The sequence below is a fragment of the Notechis scutatus genome, chromosome 6 (assembly GCF_049901735.1).
Source record: "Notechis scutatus isolate UNSWTSFEM ecotype Mainland chromosome 6, rNotScu1.2, whole genome shotgun sequence".
In the NCBI taxonomy this organism is placed as follows: Eukaryota; Metazoa; Chordata; class Lepidosauria; order Squamata; family Elapidae; genus Notechis; species Notechis scutatus.
In genome coordinates, this window is record NC_142014.1 from 14574043 (window position 1) to 14600255 (window position 26213).

Sequence of the window (26213 nt, forward strand, 5' to 3'; positions counted from 1 at the left end):
CTTGTGTATTTTGAATTGGATGTTTTTAATGTTTCTATTTTTTTAAAATGTTTTTTTTTTTTAATTTTGTAATATTTTCTGAATTGTAAGATGAAATGGGCGCCTCTAGAAATTGAACAGATAAATAAATAGTGATTTTAATTTTATTATATTTTTATTATATTTTACAACTCGTATTTTGCTATTTGTCTTGAGTCTTGTATAGACAGATAAAATACAAATTTAATTTATAAACAATAAAATGCTACAAAGACGTGCTGCCACATTGAGGTTTAGGCAAGTCTGCAGTGAATGGGAAAGTTTTTCATTTTTATTTATTTGGATGCATATTGAAATTGGCTTACGGTTTCTTAAGAGCAGAGGAAAAAGGGGGAGAGAAAAAAAACAATACTTTAAAAAAGAGGACAGATTTATACGTACACTAAAAATATTGCCTTAATACTGCTGCAAACAGGAAATGTTATATGTCAGGCAAGCAAACTATTAAATATCTCTGTGCAATTCTGTTCAAGCAATTTGTCCTCACATTTGCTGTGAAGCTGATTGCCTAAGTACAAGGTTTAGATGGAAATGCAACTCTCACAGTCTCTACTACATCCAATTTTAAAAACTAAACTCTAGAGTGAAGAAAGCAGACCCAACTGCGTGCCTCAATAGTAAAGTTAAGTCAGTTGTGCTTCACAATTGGAAAATCACAGAGACAGCTACCTGTGGAGCAGTATTCATTAATAACTACTGTTATTAGTAATTCTAGTTGGATATTTACTGCCAGATTGCAGGAGAGATGCTTGTGAGATTTTTATTTATTTATTTCCAATGCCAGAATAATTTAGATGGCCTTTGATGCATCACATCAAGTAGTGCTATAAGATTGTTTGGTCTGGCCTTTCTCATTGCTTTTGAGAAAAAAATATTAAAATAAGTAAACAAAATCTTCATTTGGAAAGTTCCAGCCATACAGAGTAACATGAAGAAGGTGTGGTCCAACTATGATGAAAGACCATGGATAGTGTTTAATGGAGAGGCTCACTTGCCTGGAAGGCCTGAATTCTTGATCATGGGTGAAGGAAGTGAAGAAAACACCATCATTGGAGGAAAGACAAGTTATGGTTTCAGGACAAAGGCCCAGCTGGAATGTTGGGTGATGACAAGGTTTCCTACTGAGGGAAAGAGGTGATATGTGGGTGGCAGTGATGACATAAATTTGGAAAAATTGTTTACATGGGCTTGTCAGTTTGAAAGGAAGTAAGAGTGACTCATTGTTCTTTACACCCAGATTTTCACATGTGCACTGAAATGCCTGCAGCAAGATGGCCACAATGCCAATATCAAAGAATAGAGCTCTTACAGCCAGGGGTCTTCAAACTTGACAGCTTTAAAGACTTGTGGACTTCAACTCCCAGAATTCCTCCTCCAGTCATGTTAGCTCAGGAATTCTGGGAGTTGAAGTCCACAGGTCTTAAACTTGACAAGTTTGAAGACCCTTGCCTTATACAAATTGTCCTCACTTTGTGACTGCTCTGTTTAGCAATCATTCCACGTTATAGTGGTGCTCAAAAACAACTTTGCAACCAATCCTCACACTTATGACAATTGCAGTGTCCTCATGGCTGTGTGATTGAGATTCAAGCACTTTGCAACCAGTGGGGCTTTAGCACCCTCACGGTGTCCTGGGATCACCATTTGCATGCTTCCAACAAGCAAAGTGAATGGGGAAACCAGCAGTAAAATTGCAAGTCTAGGTCATGTGATGTCTTGCTTAACAAAGGCAGGTGATTCACTTTATGACTAGTGGAAGTGAGGTAAGTCTGTCATGGTTCACATGTCTTGCTTAATGATTGTCACTTAACAACAGAATTGCTGGTCCCAATTGGCAAGGACCACCTGTATTCATACATAAGGGAAAAGGGAGTGATGTTTTGATCACATAATCACCATTTTTTTTACTTTTTTGATATTAACCCACTCTGGAAATCCTTGCAGCAGGTCTTCCCATGTAGGTATTTCTTTTGCAGACAATTGCATTAGTATTTGGCTATAATAAAACAAAACTGTTTTATATTAAGAAATATGTTTTTCATTTCTATTTCAGGCTAATAATAGTTTAGCTTGATGTCTAAATCCTGACAAAAACTATGGCCTTGATTGTGGTTACATTTAATTTAAGGTATGGTTTATGAATCTGATTTGTTTCAATAAAAGACAGTAAAGAACTGCTATAATGTTAGGATTCAAATGTGACACCACACTGCAATTAATAAAGCAGAATAAGAAATTTGTAGGTCTTTTATATCTTGAAGCTCAGGACCATTACAGTATCAATCATTTATCATTGATGGTTATGCTAAATCCAAACATTGATTTAATGATTACTGGAACTACAAAATTTTGCTAAGTGCTAAGACAAAAAGATACATCAAGGCAATGTACTAAGCCAATCCAAAGAATATATTAAACTTCTTTTGAATCCCGCAGTGTGGTTTTCTAAACAATGATACATGGCGGGCTTGTGTTGTGTAATCCAGCCCAATGTAATTTATCTTACAAACCATGAAATAGTACAAGGTGCAAACTAGATTTTGGTATCCTTGCAGTTTGCTTTATGAAACTCTATAGGCTTCCGCTGAAGAAAGACTTGTGAATCTGGAACTAGATTTTCAAGGCATGGAGTTAACATGAGAACAAGCTCTGAGTGTCCCTGTTAAATCATGTTAAGTCATGTAAAGTCTAGCTACCTGGAAGGCTTCTTGGGTGGATCTGTGGGAAGGGTAGGGCACCCCTTTGCACAGGTTAAAATGTGACTAATTCATCTTTCCTTCCTTCCCCTCTTTTATTTTTTTTTCAAGTATTTATTGGTTTTTAAAAACAAACATAAACAAACAAAACATAAAAACATCAAGCCATCTTCCATATGTATACATACAGTGTGCCGGTTGGTTTACAAATTGTTTTGTGCTTCCATTTTGTAGTCTTCAATTACAATTACATTGCATATAATCTCGTATTTTCAATCAAAAATTAAATACCTTAGTATCATTATTAATCAATCATTTGACTATACTTTTATTCATTCATGTTTTACAAGATAAGCATAATTTACTTAGTTTGTTTTATAACAGTTCATATTATCATCCCAAATCTATCCTAAAATCATTTTGTAGATATAATAAGAAAGAAGTACATCTTTATATATTTATTATTTTCTAAAGATCTACATATTTCATTACCATGTTTTATTGTCTAACCATTGATAGAATAGATCCCAAATTTTATAAAATTGTTTATCCTCTTGTTCTCTAATTTCAAATGTCAATCTACTCATTTCAGTACATTCCAATATTTTCTCAATGATTTTTTTTTACAACTGTCACTAATAGGGAGAATTTCAACAATCAAGATGAATATATTACCCAGAATTTTATATTTGTTTCAAACAATTCCAGTTAGGCTTGGAAAAGATTACTTTGAAGATTTAAATAAAATTGTGTTGAAATATATATGGCAAGGCAAGAAAGCGAGAATAAAGTTAAAACTTTTGCAAGATGCTAGAATTAGAGGAGGATTTGGTTTGCCTAATTGGGAGTTGTATTATCAAGCTACAAATCTGATGTGGGTTAAGGAATGGATAACACTAAGAAATACTAGATTGTTGACTTTGTTCTTGGGGTGGCATGCTTTTTATGGTATAAAGGAACTAAAACACAGGGGTACTTTGGAAGGCATTATATACGGGAGTCTCTGTGGTTAAACTGGGAGAAGACTAAAAGACAATGTTATTTGAAAATTCCAGTCTGGCTATCGACTATTGAAGCATTTTCTTATCCTATAATATACAAAAAGGAACAAACAGATATGGTGAAATATTGAATGAAAAGGGTGAACTCAAATCTATACAAAAACTAGAGGAACAAGGTATAAAGATGAATTGGTTTTCATATGCGCAAATACATTCAAGGTATGATAAAGATTCTAAAATGGAAGGTTTCTATGATACATTGACTGATTTAGATAAGATTTTGACAAGTACTGATGAAAAGGTGATTAAAAAATTGTATGGATATTTATTAGAAATTAAATTAGAAGAAGAACAAGTTAAATAAACAATGATTGCTTGGGGGAAGAATTTTGGATATGGGATCGATCTAGAGAAATGGCAAAAATTGTGGTCTCAAAATTATAAAATGACAATGTCAACAGCATATAAAGAAAATTTGTATAAGATGTTTTACAGGTGGCATTTTCCTCCGACAAGAACAGCAAGAATGTTCAAGAATAAATCCGAAAAATGTTGGAAATGTCATCAGACACCTGGCTCATATTACCATATGTGGTGGACTTGTGCGGATGCTAAAAAATACTGGACTAAAATCTACAGGTGGTTGGAAAAAATGACCAAAAAAAATATAGATTTGAAACCAGAGATATTTTTATTGGGAATTTTACCTGAAATATATAGTAAAGACTTGAAATATCTGACTGTAAATGTATTAACAGCGGCTAGGATTGTATTTGCCAAAAACTGGAAAAATGAGAAAACATCCCCTCTTTTATTTTTGATTACTTTTCTATGACTGCAAGCACACGTCTTAAAACAGTAAAGCCATAAAGACACATCCTAACTCTAATTAAGAACATAATAGGAGTTAAACATCATCCTGCCAAACAGATGGCAGGCAAAGCAGAGATATTAACAGCATGTTGGAGCAGCTTTCTGGAAGATGATAATAGAGGCCAATTGGATTTTTTGGGGCGCTGGTGGTGGGTGTTAGCCTAGTGATGAAGTGACCAAGAAGACCTGCTTCCAAGCTCCCAGCTCCTAAATTGAAAGTACTTGGCAGGAAGTTACAAAAGATATTGAAAAAAGTCGGGATAGTGGGTGCAACTATGCAATTGTGGCTATCAAATTGCCTTTTTAAAAATCTTCTTTGTACCCAGAGTATCCTCTTTGGAGTAGAATTCATAGTCCAAATAGACTTGAGGACAGGAAGAAAACTGTCCCCATATGTTCGAGTCCTTCCCCTCTAAGACTTCTCCAAGTTAAAATCAACACCATCAACCTATCAGAAGCCAAAGCAGCTTTTGCAGTGTAGGTGATCTGGCTTTTGTTGGTCAGGAGGTATGTCATTACTATGTGACTTCCTCTCCACCATGGCCTTAAGGATGCTTTGGGACACTCCTTCATTTGCAGTAATTGAAGGTATCCTTCCTAGCTAAAAAGCTGGCCACATTAGAAGCTTAGCCCAGTTTTCACCTAGCAACAATGAAGCCTTGCCTCAGTTTTGGCCTCCTCTCAGCACTGATAGCCAGTGGTGAGTAGCTCCTTCTTTGGTGATAGTGGAATAAATTAGTGGGGGTAATCAGATGTGGTACCTTTCTATTGTCCATCTTATGGGTACACATAGACAGATGCTTGGAAAGATTGGTACAAGTTATTTGCTTTTCTATAGAGATCTGATTTTTTTTAAATTGGACAAGAGAATACCGAGTCAGATTCATGTTCCTTGGTTTAGAATACAGTGAAACCTCATATTAATGGATTAATTGGGTGGGGGTATGTTCCTTATTCCTTTAAACTAGGGGTGTCACACTGCGGGTCTGATGCCTCACGCGCTGGCCAGGCCCACTGCCATTTTAGCAAAGAGGCAAAAAGTCATGATACGTCATGTGATGACAGCATGATTCTGCGAGTTTGATACCCCTGCTTCAAACCTTGTAAATTGAAAATACATCACTGTAACAGTGCAAATGATGCAATTGAAGTAATTTAAACAATCTAGGAAATGACATCATTACATAGATGATGTAAATAAACAAATCACATTATTTGGGCCACTTATATAAGGATTTTATTGTGCAAATGACCAGAAGATCTGGTCAAGATCCAACAAATCAGTTTTTCACAATGGCAAACCATTTTTGAAAAACATTGCTAAGAAAATGTAGGGACTTATCCAGGCAGTTTTCCAGAATCAAATAAGATTGAATAGAAAAAACAACAACAATATTTATATGACATATAAGGGTAGAATCCTGCTGTTACGGTGTTTGCTGGCTCTCAAAAAATCTTCCTGTTTAGTCAGGCATTCTTTTTATTGAATGGCTAAATTTTGATCTAGTGCCTTGTTTTATCTGCTGTACACCTTTCAGGTTTTATTGTTTCAAATATGATTTCTTACTATTTGTAATTCATACTTGTTTTCAATCATCTAGCTGCCTTCAAGGAGTACATTAATATTTAAAAGCTGATATAGTCATTTCTGTAGCTGCATCATTAACAAATAAAATAATTGTACGTTCTTCATTTTCTGAAATCTTCTGGCATCTCACTGAATGACAGATTTATTTGTGCAAATTTGTCTGATCTATATAAAGTTCTGGGGATTTCACTTTCTTGCAAATTTGTTTCTATTATTTTTTGGAAAGAGTATGTATAATGCAGCAAGTTTGTGAAATGGCATAAGCATACAGATAATTGTTTGATCTAAACAAAGAAATGTTTTGCTAATGAGGCTGAGCTGGTTTATGAACAGGTTTATGAACAAGTAATACATCTTGGCAGTCATGTGTTTCCATTTATCCCTGATCTCTGGCAAAAATCCAGAATAGCATTGCAGAATAATTATTTCATCTGTATGGAATAATTGCACTATACTTTTTTTCACTCATCATATAAATGGTTCTCTATACATACATTCATAACTCATTGTAGTTGGCAATGGAAATCGAAAATAGTATTTCTGGTTATGAACCCTAAAGGGACATTTCAGACTTCAGAATTAAGTAAATTTAATTATATATATATGTACACACACACACATACCATATTTTTTTCTCTCTGCGTTCTCCAGGTATTGCTCTGAAATGTGAAGTTTGCATTGGTCAAGGTCACAACTGTTCCGGTAACATTGAAGTATGTCCTCCAGAACATGATTTTTGTGGTATTACTGCATTTGAAAGTGTATTGGGTAAGTAACATTGGAACATGGGTTTTCCTTTGTAACCAAAATTATATGTTGATTTCAGAATATTCATATATTTTATGTTCTGCTCTGCTCTTATGTTCTGCTCTGCTCTTACTTGATGAGTAAACTTAAAAAGAGAATTTCCATGAAGAATTGTGTGTGGCTGACTAATTTGGCACAACAATGATCAGTTGCATGTTAGAAAAATAAATCCTATGAATAAAACAATAAAAGTTGTTTGAAAATGGAACCATTGCAGCCATTTTAATTGAAAATTAAAAAAAAAGAAAAGAAAGGTTGTGGTTTCAAACAGAAGCCACACAACCACTTACCATTGGATACCTTCCTGCATGAAGAAGGGGGTTGGACTCAGTGATGGACCAAAATCAAACTGAAAAAGTTCAGCTGGTCAGCAGGCAATAAAACTTTAGCCATATTCTCATCATTTGGAGACCCTCTACAGCAGGGCTGTCAAACTCCCGCGGGGCAGATGTGTCACGCGCTGGCCACACCTATGTCCAGTTTAGTGGAGGGGGGGAAAGCTCCGATAGGTCATGTGACATCAATGTGACGACATGAGCCTGACATCCCTGATCTACAGTTTTGCAGCCCTGACCCAGTAATCTTACTGCATAACCCCTCCCCACTCTGATGCTATGAAACTACAATGGGACTTCTTGGTGGAGACTTATTTTTTTTGTTATGTGCTTTGCCTGGGGAGAGTTGGGTATCCAAGAGGGTAAATGTTCCCTTGTAAAAGTTTAATAGTACTTTATTTGTCTACTTGTTTCATCTGTTTGAATGATTATTAAATTTATATGCCACATGACTCTGGGCAATTGTGCATACTTGAGTCATTATGCAATTTGTTTATTAGTAAACTTGGCTGGAAGGTGAAGAATAGCAATAGAAATAATTTATAATAGTATTTTAACATTTGTTTATCTATTAAACAAATTTATATACCCGCCCATCTCACACACACACAGACTCTGGGCAGAAGACAATATTAAAAATCCACAGTTAAAAATTCACAATTTAAACCCCTACCCCATATCCAGAGGTGGTATTCAGAAGGTTCCGATCAGTTCTGGAGAACCGGTAGTGGAAATTTTGAGTAGTTCGGACAACCAGCAAATACCACCTCTGGAGATTTTACAGTATCCTTCCCCTGCCATGCCCACCAAGCCACAGAACCGGGAGTAAACAAATTTGAATCCCACCATTGCCTATATCCCACCCCACCACCCACTTGATTGGCTCCAAATGGGATTCCCAAGTTTCCTAACAAAACCGTGTCTTCCGGCCCTGCAGAAAAGCAGGATGGGAGCCAATCTTATCTCTAGGGAAATGATATTCCAAAATCCAAGAGCCCCTTTTCCTGGATCCTACTAGGTATACGTTCTTAATAGTTGGGATCCACAATGTATCCTGCCTTCCTACTCTGGTAGATGTAGCTGGCCAGGTAGATGTAGCTGGAGTAAGACAGTCCATCAAATTCCCTGACCTACAGTTTATATTGTTGATGTAGTCCAGGGGTGAGAAAACCTACAGGAGTGGAGTAATGTGGTGTGGGAACTCAAATAGGAGGCCCTTTAATCTAGCTAACTAACACTAGGAGACTAGAGGTAGCCTTAAACAGATCCCACTCATAAATCAGATTAAATTATTTGAATCCCCTTTTATGTGTGTATTAGTCACAAGCATTTAGAGAAGGGGGTGGAAGGTTGTGGCAACAATGCCACAATATTGCTTTTAATGGCAGGAGCAGATTTCTGGGGGTGCTCATGTGAAGAGAAGAACTTGGAGATCTTCTAGTCCCACTTTAGTTCTCCAAGAAAAATTCCTGAGGAGAAAGAATGGCTAAGAATATAAGGGCTGCTGATAAAACACACGTTTCAAACCTGGGATGATGGCTGCAGTGACCAAGCTTTGCCAACTGTGCTGCATCTCTGCCTGTATGGCCAATGGCAAGCAGGCTACAGATATTGTAAAATTGTGTCACTCTTGGTGCAATGATTAATGGGTGGTGGTGATTCTGTTCCCAAATTATGACCACTGCACTAGTTTATGGGTGTGTGATACATCAGTCATCAGTAAAGATCTTTTCTGGTTAGTGATTTTCAAGGTGAAACATGTATTTACTGTAATTTTGAATAGGCTTTGCTACTTTTAGTGTGGGCATATTCTCATTATCTGCTAGAAAAGTCAATTTATTTTCCTCCCTGCAGAAGAACTTCAGGTTCAGGGGATTATTAAAAGCTGCGCTCCATCAAGTGTCTGTGAAGGTGGTTCTGCTCACATTAATCTGGGTAAAAAAGGAAGATCAAGGACGAGTGTTTTTTGCTGTAAGCACGATGCCTGCAATACAGATTTTCCAGTCAAATGTAGGTATCTATTCTGAGCTTTACTCCCTTGTGCTTTTGTACAAATGATTGCACTCAAGGAGCATTTATTAAAAGCAGAATGGCCAAGCTAAGAGCAGGCTAAAAATAATAATAACTATAACCAGATAGCTTGATAAAAAGGAAGAAGTCAGCAGTGAAGATTTAGACCTCCCACACTCTACAAGGAATGGCCGCAATTCAAATTTGATTAAATAAATTTTAAAAAGAAATTGGGGAAATACATCATTTCCATATTATTCATTTTAAGCCCAGGTGATCAGCAGACACTGACACATGTTGTTGGTTTGTGTACTTATAAACTTAAACTTAATTGTATACTTTTGGAAGGATTATTGCACAATCTTAAATATGTACTTAATCTAAAAAGTGAACTGGTTGCTCTCAAGGTGCCATGTCTTTCCATTTCCACATTAGCAGATGGAGCAGAGGAATGAGATGTAAAATGTTTTAATCTGGAAATGGCTATTCCAACCTCTTTGGAAGAGTTCTGACAACATTGTTTTGAATTGGAAACCCGTCTTTGAGGCTCTTGTCCTTCTGTCAAAGTTGGAACAAGAGAACAGGAATATTGACAGCAAAATAAACAAAAGAGAGGGAAGGCCATCCAATGCCATTAAAAATGTCAGAAAATGCATTTCTTTTTTTAAGATAGTAAAAACAGAGACAGCATAAAAAGGACATTAAAAATGACTCACTAGATATATATAACAATATATAAACGGGCAATTCGCCTTGTGCACATTTATAACAATTCAGTGAACAGTCTAAAATGAAATAGCCTAAAGTTATCAATATAAGCAGTCAAACAAATCCTTTATAAGAAGCATTCTTTCATTCACTGGGCCCACTTCTTAGGGACAAGAAAATTGCTAGAATGAACAAAAGAATTATGATTGATGAGGAACATGAATCTTAAAATGCTGTTTACATTTACTTCTATTGTGAGTGGGGGGGGGGGAGAGATCTTGATAAAGATAGAACAGGGTACAAAATTGTTTAATCTTCTGTAATATCCCATCAACTGACTAATTGAAACAATTCATCTTGAGCTCAAAACAAATCCCCCTACCAAATATTTAATCCATAGAGATGTCATTGTCTTGTTTAATTATGCTGTTTGGTATAGTTTCCACAATTTTTCTATTTATTCAGTGCCAGAACTAGATACCAAGATCAATGGTCTTCGGTGCCCAGCCTGCTATGCTTCATTTCCTGATTCTTGTAAGGATGACACTGTTGATTGTGTTGGATCCGAGTCTCAGTGCATTAATTTGGCTGGATACATACATTTTGGTAATTAATTCAGCATTTTATATGGGTTCTTATGGGACTTGATAGTAGGCTGCATCTTAGAAAACATCCGTTTCTTTTAATTAAAATGTATACAGCATGGAGAACCTTATTGTAAGGCATGAAAGATTAGAAAATAATTGTTGTGTCTAACTTATCCAAATATTTATCCTATGGCAATTTTATGCAAAAAGTTTTCAAATAATCAAATTGTTTACTAAATTTCCTCCTGATGTCTTGTCTATGTCAGTTAGTCACTATGGTCAACAGTATTAAAAATCACCAAGAGATTTTTGTTATAGTTCCTTTGTCTCTCTCTTAATGCAGAACATCTCTCAGGGCAATGAGGCTGTCTCTGAGCAAACTCCATTTCTCCACCCAGTCTGTTGTTTATCTAGATCAGGGGTGTCAAATTCGCAGCCCACGGGCCAGATGCATCACATGCTGGCCATGCTCACCCCTTTAGTGAAGGGGGGAAAAGTCGAGATATGTCATGTGATGATGTGACCCCACGAGTTTGACATCCCTGATCTAGATAATCAATTTCTAGTAAGAATTCTGAGGTTGCAGAATCCATTGCCTTCACTATTCATGTGATAATAAATATCAGCCAATTTTTGTTAAACTCATCGGATTCAGGGATGTTGTGAAACTGGGAACTCTGGCTGTCAGTGTTAATCTCAGGAATCATTTGGCAGGACATAGTCCTTGAAGGCTCTTATATGCCAAGCCAAGGACAGGTCCAACAAGAAAATAATGGCATAGACTGATTCAGGCACTGACAATTTCCTTGAACGATTAGCAGTAAAACTTGTTTGGAGATATAATTAGAAGATGCATGAAACACCCTGAATGTTTTTTAAGTATATTGCCAAAAGGAACATGAAGTTCAACACGAATCTAGGAAAGTTAGAGGTGAAGAACCACATCAGCAGCTCATGACATTGTGCAAGCATCTGAAATCTTAAGCTGGAAGGCAGCCTTTAGCCAGTGTTTCTCAATAATGGCATTTTAATATGTATGGACTTCAGCTCCCAGAATTCCCTGGCCAGTATGCTAGCTAGGGAATTATGGGAGCTGAAGTCCATAGTTGCCAAGGTTGAGAAACATTGCTTTAAGCTATTTACCTGGTATTTGGAATCTGAACTATGAATCCTGCAAAATACTCACAGGAACACGGCAGGCAGAAATGAATGTTGTGCTCATTCAGAGATACAGATGCATTAAGATCTTGTGCAGGGTGTGTGTTGTGGGGGAGGAGGTACATGGCTTTTTCTTGCGTTAGGATCCAATAACATGAGCAATGGAATGTTGCTGCCTGTCAAATGTTATCAGTAAAATAGACGAGAAAGCTTTCAGCAGTATGGAACGTACATTTTTAAACAATAGGTTTTAGGTCTTTAAACAGTTGGGGCATTTCTTTCTAGTGCAAGCATTTTGTATCTTTGAATCTTCTCAATTTCTCAAATTTTCAAATAGATACTTGGCAGCACTCAGCTAACTTTGGCTTGCCTTCACAAGCTGAGCAAGACCACACATGGATAACATCTAGATTAGATACCCTTCAGAATATCCCAGGGTCATAAAATATATGGGACAGGGATCAAAACAATCTCAGAAGGCTATGGCAAACTGCTTCCATGATGCTGCCAGGAAAACAACGTTAAGGCATTCCCTTGAAGTCAAACTTGAAAGAAACTTTGCTTTGGACTTGTTGCAGTTGATGAAACTTTCATTTAACATGCCAAGGCTGCGTTTAAAATGGGTTTGTCAAAAACAGATCCCGCCAGACAAATCTTATTGCATTCTTTGACAATGTGGCAAAATTAGTGGAGCAATGAAATACTGTGGATATAATTTACTTGGACTTCAGTAAATTTGATAAAGTAGACTACAACCTACTACTTGATAAGATAGAAAAATGTGGATTAGACAGCATCACCACCAGATGGATTCGTAACTAGCTGACCAACCACACTTAATGTATACTCCTCCTGGAACTCCTTCTGGAACTGTATCTACATGGAGGGAAGGATGCAGTGGGGTACACAAGGCTCTGTCTTAGCCCAGTACTCTTCAATATCTTCATCAATGTTTAGATGAGGGGATAGCAATGGAACTCTTCAAATTTGCAGACAACATTGAATTGGCAGGGATAGCCAACACTCCAGAAGACAGGCTCAAGATAAAGGACCTTGACAGACTTAAACAGGGGGCCCTATCTAACAAAATGAACTTCAATGGTGAAAAATGTAAGGTTCTACATTTAGGCAAGAAAAACAGGTATAGAATAGGTGGTACCTGGCTCAATAGTAGTAACTATGAGAGGGATCTTAGAGTCCTAGTGGATAATCACTTAAATATGAGCCAGCAGAATGTTGTAGCTGTCACAAAAGCCAGCACAGTCCTATTTCTTGACAGTTAGAAATTTCCTGGCAGTTAGAATAATTAATCGATGGAACAGCTTGCCTCCAGGAGTTGTGGTGCTCCAACACTGGAGGTTTTTAAGAAGAAATTGGACAACAATTGGTCTAAACTGGTATAGAGTTTCCTGCTTGAGCAGGGGGTTGGACTAGAAGACCTCCATGGTCCCTTCCAACTCTGTTAATCTGTTAAACATCCTTCTGATCATCCTTTCTATTTCCCATAGCGCTTCAGATCAATATTAGATGTGGAAGAATTATTTTTTTCCTGCAACTATTTTTCTGCAACTATTCTGGACAGTCTTGCTATTTACTGCAAAATATGTCCGTGCTCATTATAGCGGTCCAAAATCTGTGGGATCAAAAGAGCCTGTAGAGATTCTCAGTCCTCCAGATCCTGGGTGTCCCAAAGGTGCTTTTTTTCAGGAGGCAACTGGACTCTCTTGTTTTTTTTTCCTGGAAGACGTTTGGATGAGAAGCGAAATGTCTTCAAAGAAAAAAACAACAAGAAAGTCCAGTTGTCTCCTGAAAAAAAAGCACCTTTGGGACAACCAGGACCTGGAGGACTGAGAATCTCTACAGATTTTTAGCTATACAATTTGGGATGAAGACCCCTTTGAATGGTGTGGGAGTAGGAATGGATTTCCAGAGGAAAAATTGCAGACTACAGGAACCAGGAGGTGACCCTGAGGACACAGATAAACCTCCAAGTGCTTCAGTGACCCTCTAAAAAGGATGAAAACGACCTGTTGTCTGCAAGGAATATAAATCCTTCCATTGCCCACTATCCTGTCAGAGCTGAACACGTTTCTTGGATGAGAAGCGAAACGTCTTCAAAGAAAAAACAAGAAAGTCCAGTTATCTCCTGAAAAAGCACCTTTGGGATGAACAAGAGTCCCCCTTTTTCTCTCTCTCTCTATAGGCAAATGGCTGGCAAGTTTCCAAGTATGTTTTAGGCCCACTGCACCATTCAGATAATTTATGAGAAATATTTTGAGTTTACAGAAGCAAAATGAATTAGCCGAGGCAATACGGTTGATGTTGGGGGTTGATCTGTTGTCTGCAAAATGTTTGATGTTATTGCCCTCCTTTATTACATTGCTTTCTGCTTATTAGGTTGCGCAGGATTTGACTGTTGATTCTCTTTAATTTAAAATCAAGGATAGGAATCTTTCTCTCAAAACACAAGTTACAAATGCAGCAATTTGGTTCCATGGGAGAAAGAAGGCCATCTGGGAGAAGTGGGTGTAGACTAACAGTATTTCTTTGGCCTTGAAGAAATGGGTTGATGTGTATTTGTTGCCCCCTTGTGGTTAACGTGTATTTTGTCATTTTCTGTCTTTCTAAAACACCAGAAGAATCATCGACAAAAGTTGCCATGAAGGGCTGCACTACCCATGATGTCTGCGATGCTACCATTGGAGGGGCAGCAACATTTAGCCAGGCCAGTTCAGCAATCACCAGCCTTGAATGCATGCCAGCCAGTAGCACGGCCAGCAGATCTCCTGGACCAACAGGACTCTTCTTTTTAGCCATGATGGGCTTCCTGAGGCTACAGCTTGGATCTTAACAAGCCAACTGTGTTTATGAGCAAACTATGCAGATGCTAAACCAAGGATTTTAATCTTTGGGTCTCTGGTATCACTGATGGAAAAATTCTGGAAGAGCTGAGCATTAAGGTCTAATCCATTAGCTTGCTGGTTTTTGTTGTTATTTTTTAAACCCAGCTTATAGCATCTATTAAGGAAAGCAGTTATTTAACCACCGGTTCTGATTTGAATTGTTATCATGGTCATAGCAGTTGGTGTAATACTGACATATTGATGTGTTGCTTGAAAACTGAACTCATTGTTCATCTGTTAGGGTCATCTTTGATATAGCGATTTTAGCCTTCTCGTTCAATTTGATGTGAATTGAAAGGGCATGTAAACAAATAAATGATGGGGTGTTTTTTCAGGCAAGGTTGAAAAACTGGAATCCTTAATCTTAATTTTTCAAGCAGTCGAGAGAGTCCCATTCTGTACTGTACAATGCTCTCCCAAGCAGTATGCAACTTCCTAACCCTCAGTAAAATCCCAAGGGAAAATGTAATATAACAAGTGATGTCTCCAGAGCCTTTCTCAGCTCTGGAGAAAGCAGGGGGCACTTCAAGGAATGTCACCTTGCAGTGATAAATGCTTGAAGACTCTTCTACTGTAAGATCCTTTCCCCATGTTATTTTACTGCTGCTCTACCTTCGTGATGCATCCTGGAGTTGGAATTGACAAAGGGAGAGAGACATATGAAAGGACCATCTGACTGATGGAGGGAAATTGGCACTCCAACTTCTTCCCTCCACCCTCTTTGCTTTTTCCACAACATGGGGGGTGGGGGAGATATACTAACCTTCTGGGTACTCCTGAAGGTACTCACAGCAGGATGAATATAAACCAAGGAATCTGAAGACTTTGATTTCAGATGGCAGTGGAACAATTCAAGGAAAGTGAGATCAAATGAAGCAGAGGCTCTTCAAAAGAGAAATTCTCTTCTTTGCTACTGCCCTTGAAACATTTTGATATGAGGACAATATGAGGACCCAAATTGTTGGGAACAATATGCTGACTCTGTAAACCGCTTTGAGAGGGCTGTAAAGCACTATAAAGTGGTATATAAGTCTAAGTGCTATTGCTATTTTTTTTTTGTAAATTTTATTGGTTTTTAAAAACAAACATAAACAAACAAAACATAAAAACATCAGACTTTCTTCCATAGATATACAAGCAGTGTGCCGGTTGGTTTACAATTTTTTGTGTGCATCCATTTCATAGTCTTCAGTTACAGTTACATTGCATAATAACGCATATTATCAATCAAAAATTGAATACCCTAGTATCATTATTAATCAATCATTTGACTATAGTTTTATTCATTCATATTTTACGAGATAACCATAATTTACTTAGTTTATTTTATAACAATTCATATTATCCTCCCAAATCTATCCTAAAAACATTTTGTAGGTATAATAAAAAAGAAGTACATCTTTATATATTTATTATTTTCTAAAAATCTACATATTTCATTATTGTATTTTATTATCTAACCATTGATAGAAAAGGTCCCAAATTTTATAAAATGGTTTATCCTCTTGTTGTCTAATTTCAAATGTCAATCTATTCATTTCAGCACATTCCAATATTTTCTTAATGATTTCCTCCTGCGATGGTATTTTCTCATTTTTCCAGTTTTTAGCAAATACAATCCTAGCCGCTGTTAATACATTTACAATCAGGTATTTCGAATCTTTGCTATATGTAAGTGCTATTGCTTTTTTGACTGGAGCAGGAGCAGAGCTGAAAGGAGCAGGACCTCAGCTGAGCTTAAACTTTCCAAAGCTTTTGATGTCATAAGAATAAAGGGGTGCACTGATCTGAAGTTGATGGTGGCTCATGTTTGAAGGAACTGGGGAAAAAAGAGAATGTGGTAGAAAAACAGATGCCTTTTTGACGGAAGAACAGATTTCAGTTCAGAATTAATATAAATGTTTATCCTTTCACAGAATCTTTTCTGTGGCAAATGTGAATTTGAAGAAATTTGAGTTGCTAGATGCTGAGGAGGTCTTATGACTATTGATATTAAGCCACAAACCTAATTCTTCATCATGTTCCCCTACTTATTGCAATAAATGAATATGTATAGTAATTGACATTAAACTAGGACAACTGTTTGATTAAATGTTTGATTGAATTTGGTTTCTAACCTGTTTTTTTTTTATTCATTAAAGTTTAAAATCAATGAAAGAAACAAAACACAGGACATTGATTTATTTGTTTCTTAAGCTTAGAGGAAGCTTTTATTTATTCTGCATGTACTTTACCACCTCTTTTTAAACCTTTGATCAATGCTTAGCTTGATAGATGGGAACAATAATGATTTTCAGTTTTTTCACTTTCACATATTACCTCTTCTTTGCTAACACACAGGCAAATGCTTTAACCTGAATGTCAATGGGCTTTAGATGCAGAATAGTTATAGTTGGCATTTAGGAAACAAATACAAGAAATCTGATTCCAAAGTCCTGATAGGTCTTGATGTAAAATGTGTGACTGTTTTTAGGGGAATAATCAGAATTCATATTTTTTTTTTACCCGAAATGAAGGTAAAATGAATTCCACGGCTGATTTAAGTCCACATTGCAAAACCTTTCTCGGGACAAGGACAGTATTCCTATAATATATATCTGGATCTATTTTCTGGATCCAGCTAGTTCAATTATCCAATTGTCAATTAGAGATTACTATGATTTCATTCATTTTAGCATTGGAATCATGGGTGCAATCAAAACTCTTGTTACCTCCCCCCCCCACCCCCCAAAAAAAATGTGGCTGGAATTTCAAGCATACCATTGTGGCCATCATCTTGATGTTTTTTACCATACATGTTGGGCGTATCTCACTTCTCAGTAGTGAAAAATTTCTGATTCACCAGTATTTAATCAATTTTGGTTTCCACAGAAGTAAGTCACTGAAACTTACGAAACAGGCATTATTTGTGCATATATACAGGCTCGGAATTTGATATGGGTTCTATTGGATATACATATTCCTCCAATGTATCAGGTACATGCAGGGGTGGGATTCTACCAGTTCGCACCTATTCGCTAGAACCGCTTGTTAACATTCTAAGCAGTTTGGAGAACCCGTTGTTAGAAGAAATTACTGGCCTAATCCTGTAAGGAAGGCAGGAAGGAAACATTCTGGTGTTGCTTACAGAAACTGCCTCTCCGTTAACCCTTATTACATTCTTGGCAGGACTAGACTTACTGTCTCTGGAACTTCTCTGGAGGTTTTTTTTCCTCCTTTGCTGGTACTTTGCTTGTGTGGAGTGACCATTCAAAGTTACAGTGGCACTGAAAAAAGTGACTTATGACCCTTTTTCACACTTACGACTGTTGCAGCATCCCCACAGTCATGAGAGGCCAGGCGAGGAGACGTGTGCCTCAATGTGAGTGATATTGAGTTGGCCACACCCAGCCAATACCATGACCACCAAGCCATGCCCACCAACTAAGCCACGCCCACAGAACTGGTTGTTAAAAAAAATTGAATCCCACCCCTGGGTACATGTGAAAAACACCATCAACTCTGTTTTGCATGACAGCCAACAAGCCTCCAATGTGCTGGAGACAGACAGAAACAAACCCATATTATTTTAATTTCAGAAGTCTATATTTTTCTTTTGTTCGTCACAATAGTACATGTGCTTTTAGCAAATAATGGTATTCTTGTAGAGATCCTTATCTGAGGTCTTTCTCATGTATTAATAATTGTGTTCATATTTTCATTCTTTAAAAACTTTTGCAAATTGGATGTTTCTTGTTCTTTATACATGCATAGCACTTAGCCAACACAGATCTCAGGGGAAAAGCTTCTTCTCTTAAGGTTGTCAAATCTAGGGTGAGGAACCAATAAATTCTAGAATTAAACGCTAATCTGAGAAATCAAAGCAACATGCTAGAGAGGTTGGTGACAAAGCACTGAGGATCTGTAGCCAAGAAACCTCCGTGGACATGTCCAAATAGTCACCAGGATTGTGAGCGCCATTCAAAGTAAATTTCTTTGCAGTAAAAATAGATGAGCCAACATTCCACCCTCCCTTGGAGGTAAGATGCACCATTGCAATTCAATGTTTCTGCTTCAACATTTGACTGTAAAAGCTCAGAACCTATTATCTCAGAACCACCCTTCACATGGAGCTAGTATCTTAAAGGAGATGCCCATAAACAGTAGCAAATTTATATAAAACTGGGAAAGGAAAATGACTAAAACAGTGGAATGAAATATCTGTGCCTACCATAACCAGCAATTGTTGGACAAATGATCATTGTTGCAACTGTGTGAGTATAACAAACCATTGATGCTGGTTCAATTTTTAGATATGTTGTAATAAATGTATAAACCAGAACTTGAGCCTCCTTTATCCAATAGCACATACTTTAGACTTCCATACGAATATTAAATGTAAATGCAATTTGAGCGTGTTAGGACCAAGAAGAGACATAAGTTTAAATAAAAGTAATCGGTCTCTTGAAAGCAGCGGCCTAATGAGAAGATGCTTAAATGGCACTAAATTATTGAGATGATTAACTGAGAATACGCACATGTTCAAATGATGCTTTGAAATAAACAGCAGCGCCGGTACGGGTACGATAGAAAATGACTGGAGCTGAGAACGAACATAGCCCCAGCTGGGCTCTATGGAAAACAAAGTCAGCGAAGCATGAGCTATACAGAAAACCAGGAATGGATTCTACAAGAAATTGGAATTCGCCAAAGTAAAGGAAAGAAAATGACCTTTATGTTGTCGTTGTTGTATTTGATTGATTTTTGATTTTTTGATTTGTCAATCGCTTACAAGATAACAGGTATAAGTATATACATAGTTATGAATACATGAAATGGGTACATATAAGAAAAATAAAAGAAACAATAGGACAGGGACGGTAGGCACGTTGGTGCGCTTATGCACGCCCCCTACAGACCTCTTAGGAAAGGGGTGAGGTCTAGTAGACAGTCTAAGGTTAAAGTTTTTGGGGTTTGGGGAAGAAACCACAGAGTCAGGCAGAGTATTCCAGACATTGACCACTCTGTTGCTGAAGTCGTATTTCCTGCAATCAAGTTTGGTGCGGTTTACCTTGAGTTTTGTATCTATTGTGTGCTCTTGTGTTGTTGTGGTTGAAGCTGAAGTATTCATTGACAGGTAGGACATTGCAATGTATAATTTTATGTACTATACTTAAATCGAACCAAAGGCGGCGTAGTTCTAGGTTGTCTAGGTCTAAAATTTCAAGCCTGGTGGCATAAGGTATTTTGCTACAAGTAGGCTAGCATCTGTGTGGCTTTATTTATTTATTTATTTATTTGCTTATTTGCTTATTTATTTATTTATTTATTTATTTATTTATTTACTTATTTATTTATTTATTTATTTATTTAGTCAATCGCTTACAAGATAATAGGTATAAGTATATACATAGTTATGAATACATGGATACACATAAGAAAAATAAAAAATAAAAGAAACAATAGGACAGGGAGGGTAGGCATGTTGGTGCGCTTATGCACGCCCCCTACAGACCTCTCAGGAAAGGGGTAAGGTCAATAGTAGACAGTCTAAGGTTAAAGTTTTTGGGGTTGGGGAAGAAACCACAGAGTCAGGTAGAGTATTCCAGGCATTGGCCACTCTGTTGCTGAAGTCGTATTTCCTGCAAGCAAGTTTGGTGCGGTTAACCTTGAGTTTGTATCTCTTGTGTGCTCTTGTGTTGTTGTGGTTGAAGCTGAAAGCATTCCTTGACCGGTAAGTCAAGGTAATCGCTCGTAATGTCTTCTACACATACATGTTAGTTAGTAATGAATTCAACTGCAATGTAATATTAATCTTGAGCCACTTCCGCCCAAGGGAGCTAACAGAATCAAGAATCTTATGTTGCAGCATGCACACTTTGTTTTGTTTCCAGATTCAGGACACGAAGCAGCCCAAACCTCGCTTCGATTGGAGTCACAAACGCACCCATCTATTTCCCCTGCCTTCCCCCCGATTCTACGTGCTATGGTCGGCAAAGAGGATTATCCAATCAGAAATGGAAAGGCGGAGAATAGGGCGGGAATTGAACATTTGTGTGGCAGGTTTGATGTCCCCCCCCCCCCACGCCTTCTTTGCAACCGCTTTTCCCGATTGGCCCGACTAAACCTTCTGTGTACACAAATCAGCCAATCAGACCTTGCAGATTGTCCTCTGATTGTCCTCTCCTTCCTCCAAGCACTTTGATTTTTTTTTTCTCTTTCCCCTCCCCTCCGTGCGCCGAGTGGGAGAGTTTAGCAGACGCTGTAATTCGGGTAGGAAAGGTTTTGTTTGTTTGTTTTGTCATCTAAATACCGTTTGTCATTTTTCCTGTACTATGAGTCTGGGTGGCTGCTCTAAGAAGTGAGGCTTCTGGTAGGCTAAAATTAAATTTGGAATCATAATAATAATAATAATAACGCAAAGAACAGATTCTTTTGAGATCTTACTTTGTCAACTCCGATCAGGCGATTTCAGATGTTTTGAAACGACTGTGCTTTCTTTGGGGAATTGGAATTGCTTTCTGCACATGGTCAGAGGAGAAGATTTTTTTAAAACTTGCTTTTTGCACATTCCGAGCTTAATCTTACTGGAAACATAGGCCTCCCCCTCCCCCCCTTTTTTTGGGGTAAATTTTATTTGAGTTTTCACAAAAAGAAAATACAATTAAAACATCTTTTTTGAAAGCAGCATAATCCCGGATTATATTTCTTCGTACAGACACAAATTCAGGTTCATGCTCATTTTTATATTCTATTCCATATCTTATTACAATTTTACATTTTCTACATGGCTTCTCCCCTTTTTTAATTTCCTCAATTTTATTGTATTTATTTCATCTCAATTCAAATCATTATATTTATATTTTTTGTCTGTCCTGTTTCAATTGTCTATTATCTTTTCTCATTAAACAAAATTTCTCCTGTAGTTACTGATTAGAGTATGACGCCTTTATATCTTTCACCTAAAGTTATAACACTCAATATAATACATAACTTCCATTCGGATTCTGCTTGGTACATTCTTAAACTACACACAGCATTCTTTAAAAAAAATTATAAATGTATATAATTAAAACAACATTCCAATTCAATTCTATCATTAATATTCATTGCAGTCTTAACATTTTTCACGTTACTTTTCAATTAAATATCATACTTCTATGGGAGCAATTATAAACTTTCCATAATCAATTCCCCCCCTCTTCACTTATATTTTATAAAACATTGACTAATTAAGGTGTTCCCATTCCTTCCTAATTCAATTTTCTCATTTTATTTTATTTCATTTACTTTATTCACAAACATTTCACTAAATTACACTAGCCATTCTATCCCTCATTCTAATCATATGTCGTTTCCAATTTTCTAAAGTTATTTCTATTTCAAATATAACAACACAATCTCATGTACCTTTACAGAATCCCCCCTCCCCTTTTTAATGTTACATTTTACAATATTTTTTTTTGAGGACAGTACGCAAAATTTTCAGCGTTTGTCATTTTAAATAGCTTGATTTAGACTGGTATTTTTTCAACTCTTTGGCAACTCTTACAGTGCGGACTCCCAGATTTCCCCAGCCAGCTAGAGAATGGTATCTAAATGTCATCCAGCTGGATAGGAACATTCTCAAATTCAGTGTTTTTCAAACTTGGCAGCTTCAAGATGCTGCCTGGGGAATTTCTGGGAGTTGAAGTCCACAGCGTGTTCAGATTATTTTATTCTTGCTAGATCTTTTAACACTGAGCTTTGATCTTGAAATTATTTTCTTCATCGGGATTTTATGGATTGCACCTAACTGGTAAAAGAGCCCCGAGTGTAATTAAGAGTGATGTTAAGAGCAGCACTGGGTGGTATTTCAAGAGATTGAGAAAATTGTTCTTCTGTGCTTATTTAAGTCCTAAGAATTTGAAGATTAGAGAATCTAAAATTAAGACCTTTCATTATTAAAATATCTTCACAAATGGCTGTAGCTTCACATGTCCATGGATGAGTTCTGAGTACTGTTTGCCATAGGAAGGAGACTCAATGTGTAGAAAAGTAGTTAATTCTAACTAATTCTAGCAGAGGTCCTGGTTCTGGACTCTGATCCCAGAGGTCATGGATTACAGGACTTTGGACCAACCATTCTCTCTTAACTCAGTTTTTCTCAGCTTCAGCAGCATTAAGATGTGTGGACTTCAATCCTCAGAAATTCTCCAGCCAGTTTGAGAATGTCTTCCAGCTGGATAGGAACATGCTCAAATTCAGTGTTTTTCCAGCTTGCCAGTTTCAAGATGGTTATGCTAGCTGAGGAATTCTGAGAGTTGAAGTTCACACATCCTGAAGTTAGCATTCAGCAACTTACTTTAGTTCCAGTTCAGAAACTTGTGCAATTATTGGGAAATATGGTTGTTTTAACCAAAGAACAGTAGCAAAACAAAGTAGAGCTGGAAATAGTGGTTTGATTTTGCCTTACTTTGGTAAATCCTAGGTGATCGTTGATCCTTGTCAAACTAACAATTATGAGTAGTTTGGGTTTGAAAGGAGATGCTTTTAGTTCTCCCTCCGTAATGGTCTTCAAGGCTGGAAGAAGTTATGCTCTGTCTGAAGTTTAAATAGGCTTGTTCACATTGTGTTCAGCTACAGTTTAATGTTAAACTGAACCAGGATGAGGATTGCTCTATTAAAATTGGTGAGCAGTAGCATCACTTCAGATTGTCCTAAGCAAAATAACAATTGATGTCTTGATTCTGTTGGTTCCCTTTTTGATGCATGTTTTGTTTCTTGAATGAACCACATACCAGATTTTTTGCATTGTGTTCTCAAAGTGATGGCAGCTGGAACAGCCTTGGTTTATGATGGTGAAATGATCAACCATAAGCTACTTTGGGAAGAGTAAGTACAGCTTTTGTTGTTGTTTCATTTTAAGAAACCTTTACTTTGCACTAAAAGGGAATTGCAGATACAGGTTGTCCTTGAGTTACGATGGTAATTAGAACCAGGACCGCTTGGTACAGGATGTGCAGAAGGTGGGGGAGAGGGTGCTGGGATGCAGATGTGTGCATATGAGTACAGCAAGGCCCAGGCAGGGAAGGAAGGCATAGCACAGTGTGCAAGAAGATAGGACCGTGATGGCGAACCTACGGTACACATGCCACAAGGTGGCACACAGAGCCATTTGTGCAAGCATGCAAGCCTGAGCCAAACTTACGTGCACTGTGCATGCGTGCACCTCCCAGCTTATTTTTGGCCCCATTTGAGGCCTTTTTCGGCCTCCCAGAGGCTCAAGGGAAGCCTCTGCAGCCTTTGGAGGCCGAAAAACAGGCCCGTTTCGTCACTTCAGGTACTTCCGGTTTCGCTACTTCTGGTATTTGGAGGCTGCAAAACGGCCCTGGTTTTCGGCCTCCAAAGGCCGCAGAGGCTTCCCTCAAGCTTCTGGGAGGCCGAAAAAGGCCTCAAACGGGGCCAAACCTAAGCTAGGAGGCGCACGCATGCGCAGTGCAGGTAAAGAGGCAGTGGAAGGAGGGTGTTGCACGTGCATGCGTGGGGGGTGGGGCGCATTGCATTGTGGGGGCTGGCACATGTGTGCGTGCTATCGTGCACAAGCGTGCTTTTAGCACACCACGACAAAAAGGTTCGCCATCACTGAGATAGGGGGTGGGGACATGCCTAAGTGACTTGTGACATTCCTTCTGACTTTCCTTGTGGGAGGCTGACAGGAAAAGTCACAAACTATGATCCCATGATTGCTGGACAGTGCTACCATTCAAGTAAGCCAATTGCACTCAGCCAGAAACTTCAATCATAAGTATCCCTCACAGAGTGTACTTTCAACTTTGAACGGTTGCTGAGTTAATGATCTATAAATGAGCATTACCTGCACGCGTTTGATTCAGGGAAAAGAAAGAATGCCAAACTATTATAGAAAGGATATTTGAGTCCTGGGAAAGTAAAACAAAAGTTAAAACAATTCCAACTTGATACTGTTAGGTATAAATTGGAAAAGAGAGTTTTGGCTGACTGTGGAGATTGTTATTAGTATCCTAACCACATTCAGATATATTCCAAGATTCCTCACAATTTCTATTTATTGATCTTGACAGACTAACACAATCTTGAAAACCTGTCAGACCCTCTACTTCCATTTATATCTAACCTAATTAATATGACGTTGTTTTGTGCTTCTCATAACTTTCTACTTCCCAACATTTATATATTTGTTGCAGTTGCACGAACATAAAGAATGCAGCCTTTTGCATTCTTCTGAAGCATTTGAGACAAAATAACCAGAGCAAGTAAAAATTTACGTTGCTTTTGGTGGTTAAGTGTATGTGATGATTTGAACATAGCTTATTTCATCTGCATTTAAATAACGTGCCCTGAGATGTACTGACTGCCTGTCCTTGACGAAAAAGGTTCCTTAACTTGGGCTACAAGGACCCTGTCATGGTTTTTCTTGGCAGGAATACAGAAGTGGCTTGTCACTGCCTTCTTCTGGATTTCTCTTTTAGACATCTCGGTCTAGCTTAGAATTTCCTGGGTGTGGTGTCCCATCCAAATACAAACTAGATCTTCTGTTTCTTTCCCTAGTCTCCTAAGTATCACTTTCTGAAGTAACATCATTGGAGGAAGTTGAAGAACATCTAACCTGAGATCCTGCCACTTAGGTTTCTTCTGGTGGGGGGGGGGGGGGGACACAATGAAGCCCTTTCTGCTGTTAGAAGAAACCAAGAATAATAGTTTATTCTGACAGAACTTACAGACAGTTCTGAGACTTTTTCCCAATAATATTTATTTAGGCACATTGATCAGTTAGCTATCAGTTCCAAAGTTTCACAGAACTTCATTAATTGTCTCATTTATCCCCACAGCTGTGCTCCAGGAAAGATTTAATAATATACCTGTGGTTCTGAGAAGATGGAGACATTCCTTTTTAAAAAAAAATCTATGCCAGGGTCTAAAGACTGAAAACCTTTGTATAAATAGACCCAGAGAATCAGATTTTTCTTCCTTGATTCTGCGACTAGCTAATAAAGACCAGGCCAGATTCTGTGCTGCAGTCTGTCTATAAGATTAGATCGAAGGGCAATATGGGACATTATTAATTGATTTCAATCTGTTCTTTTGTCCTGTTGCTGACTGGTGTGGTTGCATGATTTATGTTTATTGCACCACTGGAAAATATTATTTGTTCAGCAATTATAGATAAGGCTTTTTTGTACTCTGTTTATGATGCATGTTGTTGATGTACACACTCCTACTGAAAATGCTTATTTGTTTTATGATGATGGTTTTTGCTTCTCATAAACATTAACAAGGGAACTCTTTATTCCAACCAGATGTGACCCTGCTTAGCTTTCTTCAAGGTCAGTTAGGTACTGTGTCACCTGGTGTGATATCCTGTTGTTACAATGACATTTGATCCTTATATGATGTTGATTTCCCTGCAACTTGGGATTTTCTGCTCATCCCAAAAAAGTATTGGTGCCTTGGTCCCTGCTTAATACACTGCTCAAAAAAATAAATAAAGGGAACACAAAAATAAGACAT

General features: G+C 37.6%; 2 protein-coding genes across 6 annotated transcripts in view; both read left to right on the forward strand.

Moving 5' to 3' along the window:
* LOC113412999 (uncharacterized) overlaps positions 1-15013 on the forward strand; it is a 38674-nt gene extending 23661 nt beyond the window's left edge. Inside the window, exons 4-7 of the mRNA XM_087969094.1 lie at positions 6849-6965; positions 9194-9349; positions 10523-10663; positions 14439-15013. Coding sequence (XP_087825220.1) covers positions 6849-6965; positions 9194-9349; positions 10523-10663; positions 14439-14653 — 629 coding nt within the window. The 3' untranslated portion in view covers positions 14654-15013. The remainder of the gene's footprint in view (positions 1-6848; positions 6966-9193; positions 9350-10522; positions 10664-14438) is intronic.
* Positions 15014-20885: 5872 nt separating this feature from the next.
* HDAC10 (histone deacetylase 10) overlaps positions 20886-26213 on the forward strand; it is a 34777-nt gene continuing 29449 nt past the window's right edge. Inside the window, exons 1-2 of one of the 5 annotated variants that reach the window (XM_087969410.1) lie at positions 20886-20957; positions 23492-23558. In XM_087969410.1, the coding sequence (XP_087825536.1) occupies positions 23494-23558 (65 nt within the window). In that variant the 5' untranslated portion in view covers positions 20886-20957; positions 23492-23493. Of the gene's footprint in view, positions 20958-20987; positions 21058-23467; positions 23559-26213 lie in introns of those variants that run through there. The other 4 variants (XM_087969409.1, XM_087969411.1, XM_087969412.1 and 1 more) reach the window with 4 other exon arrangements.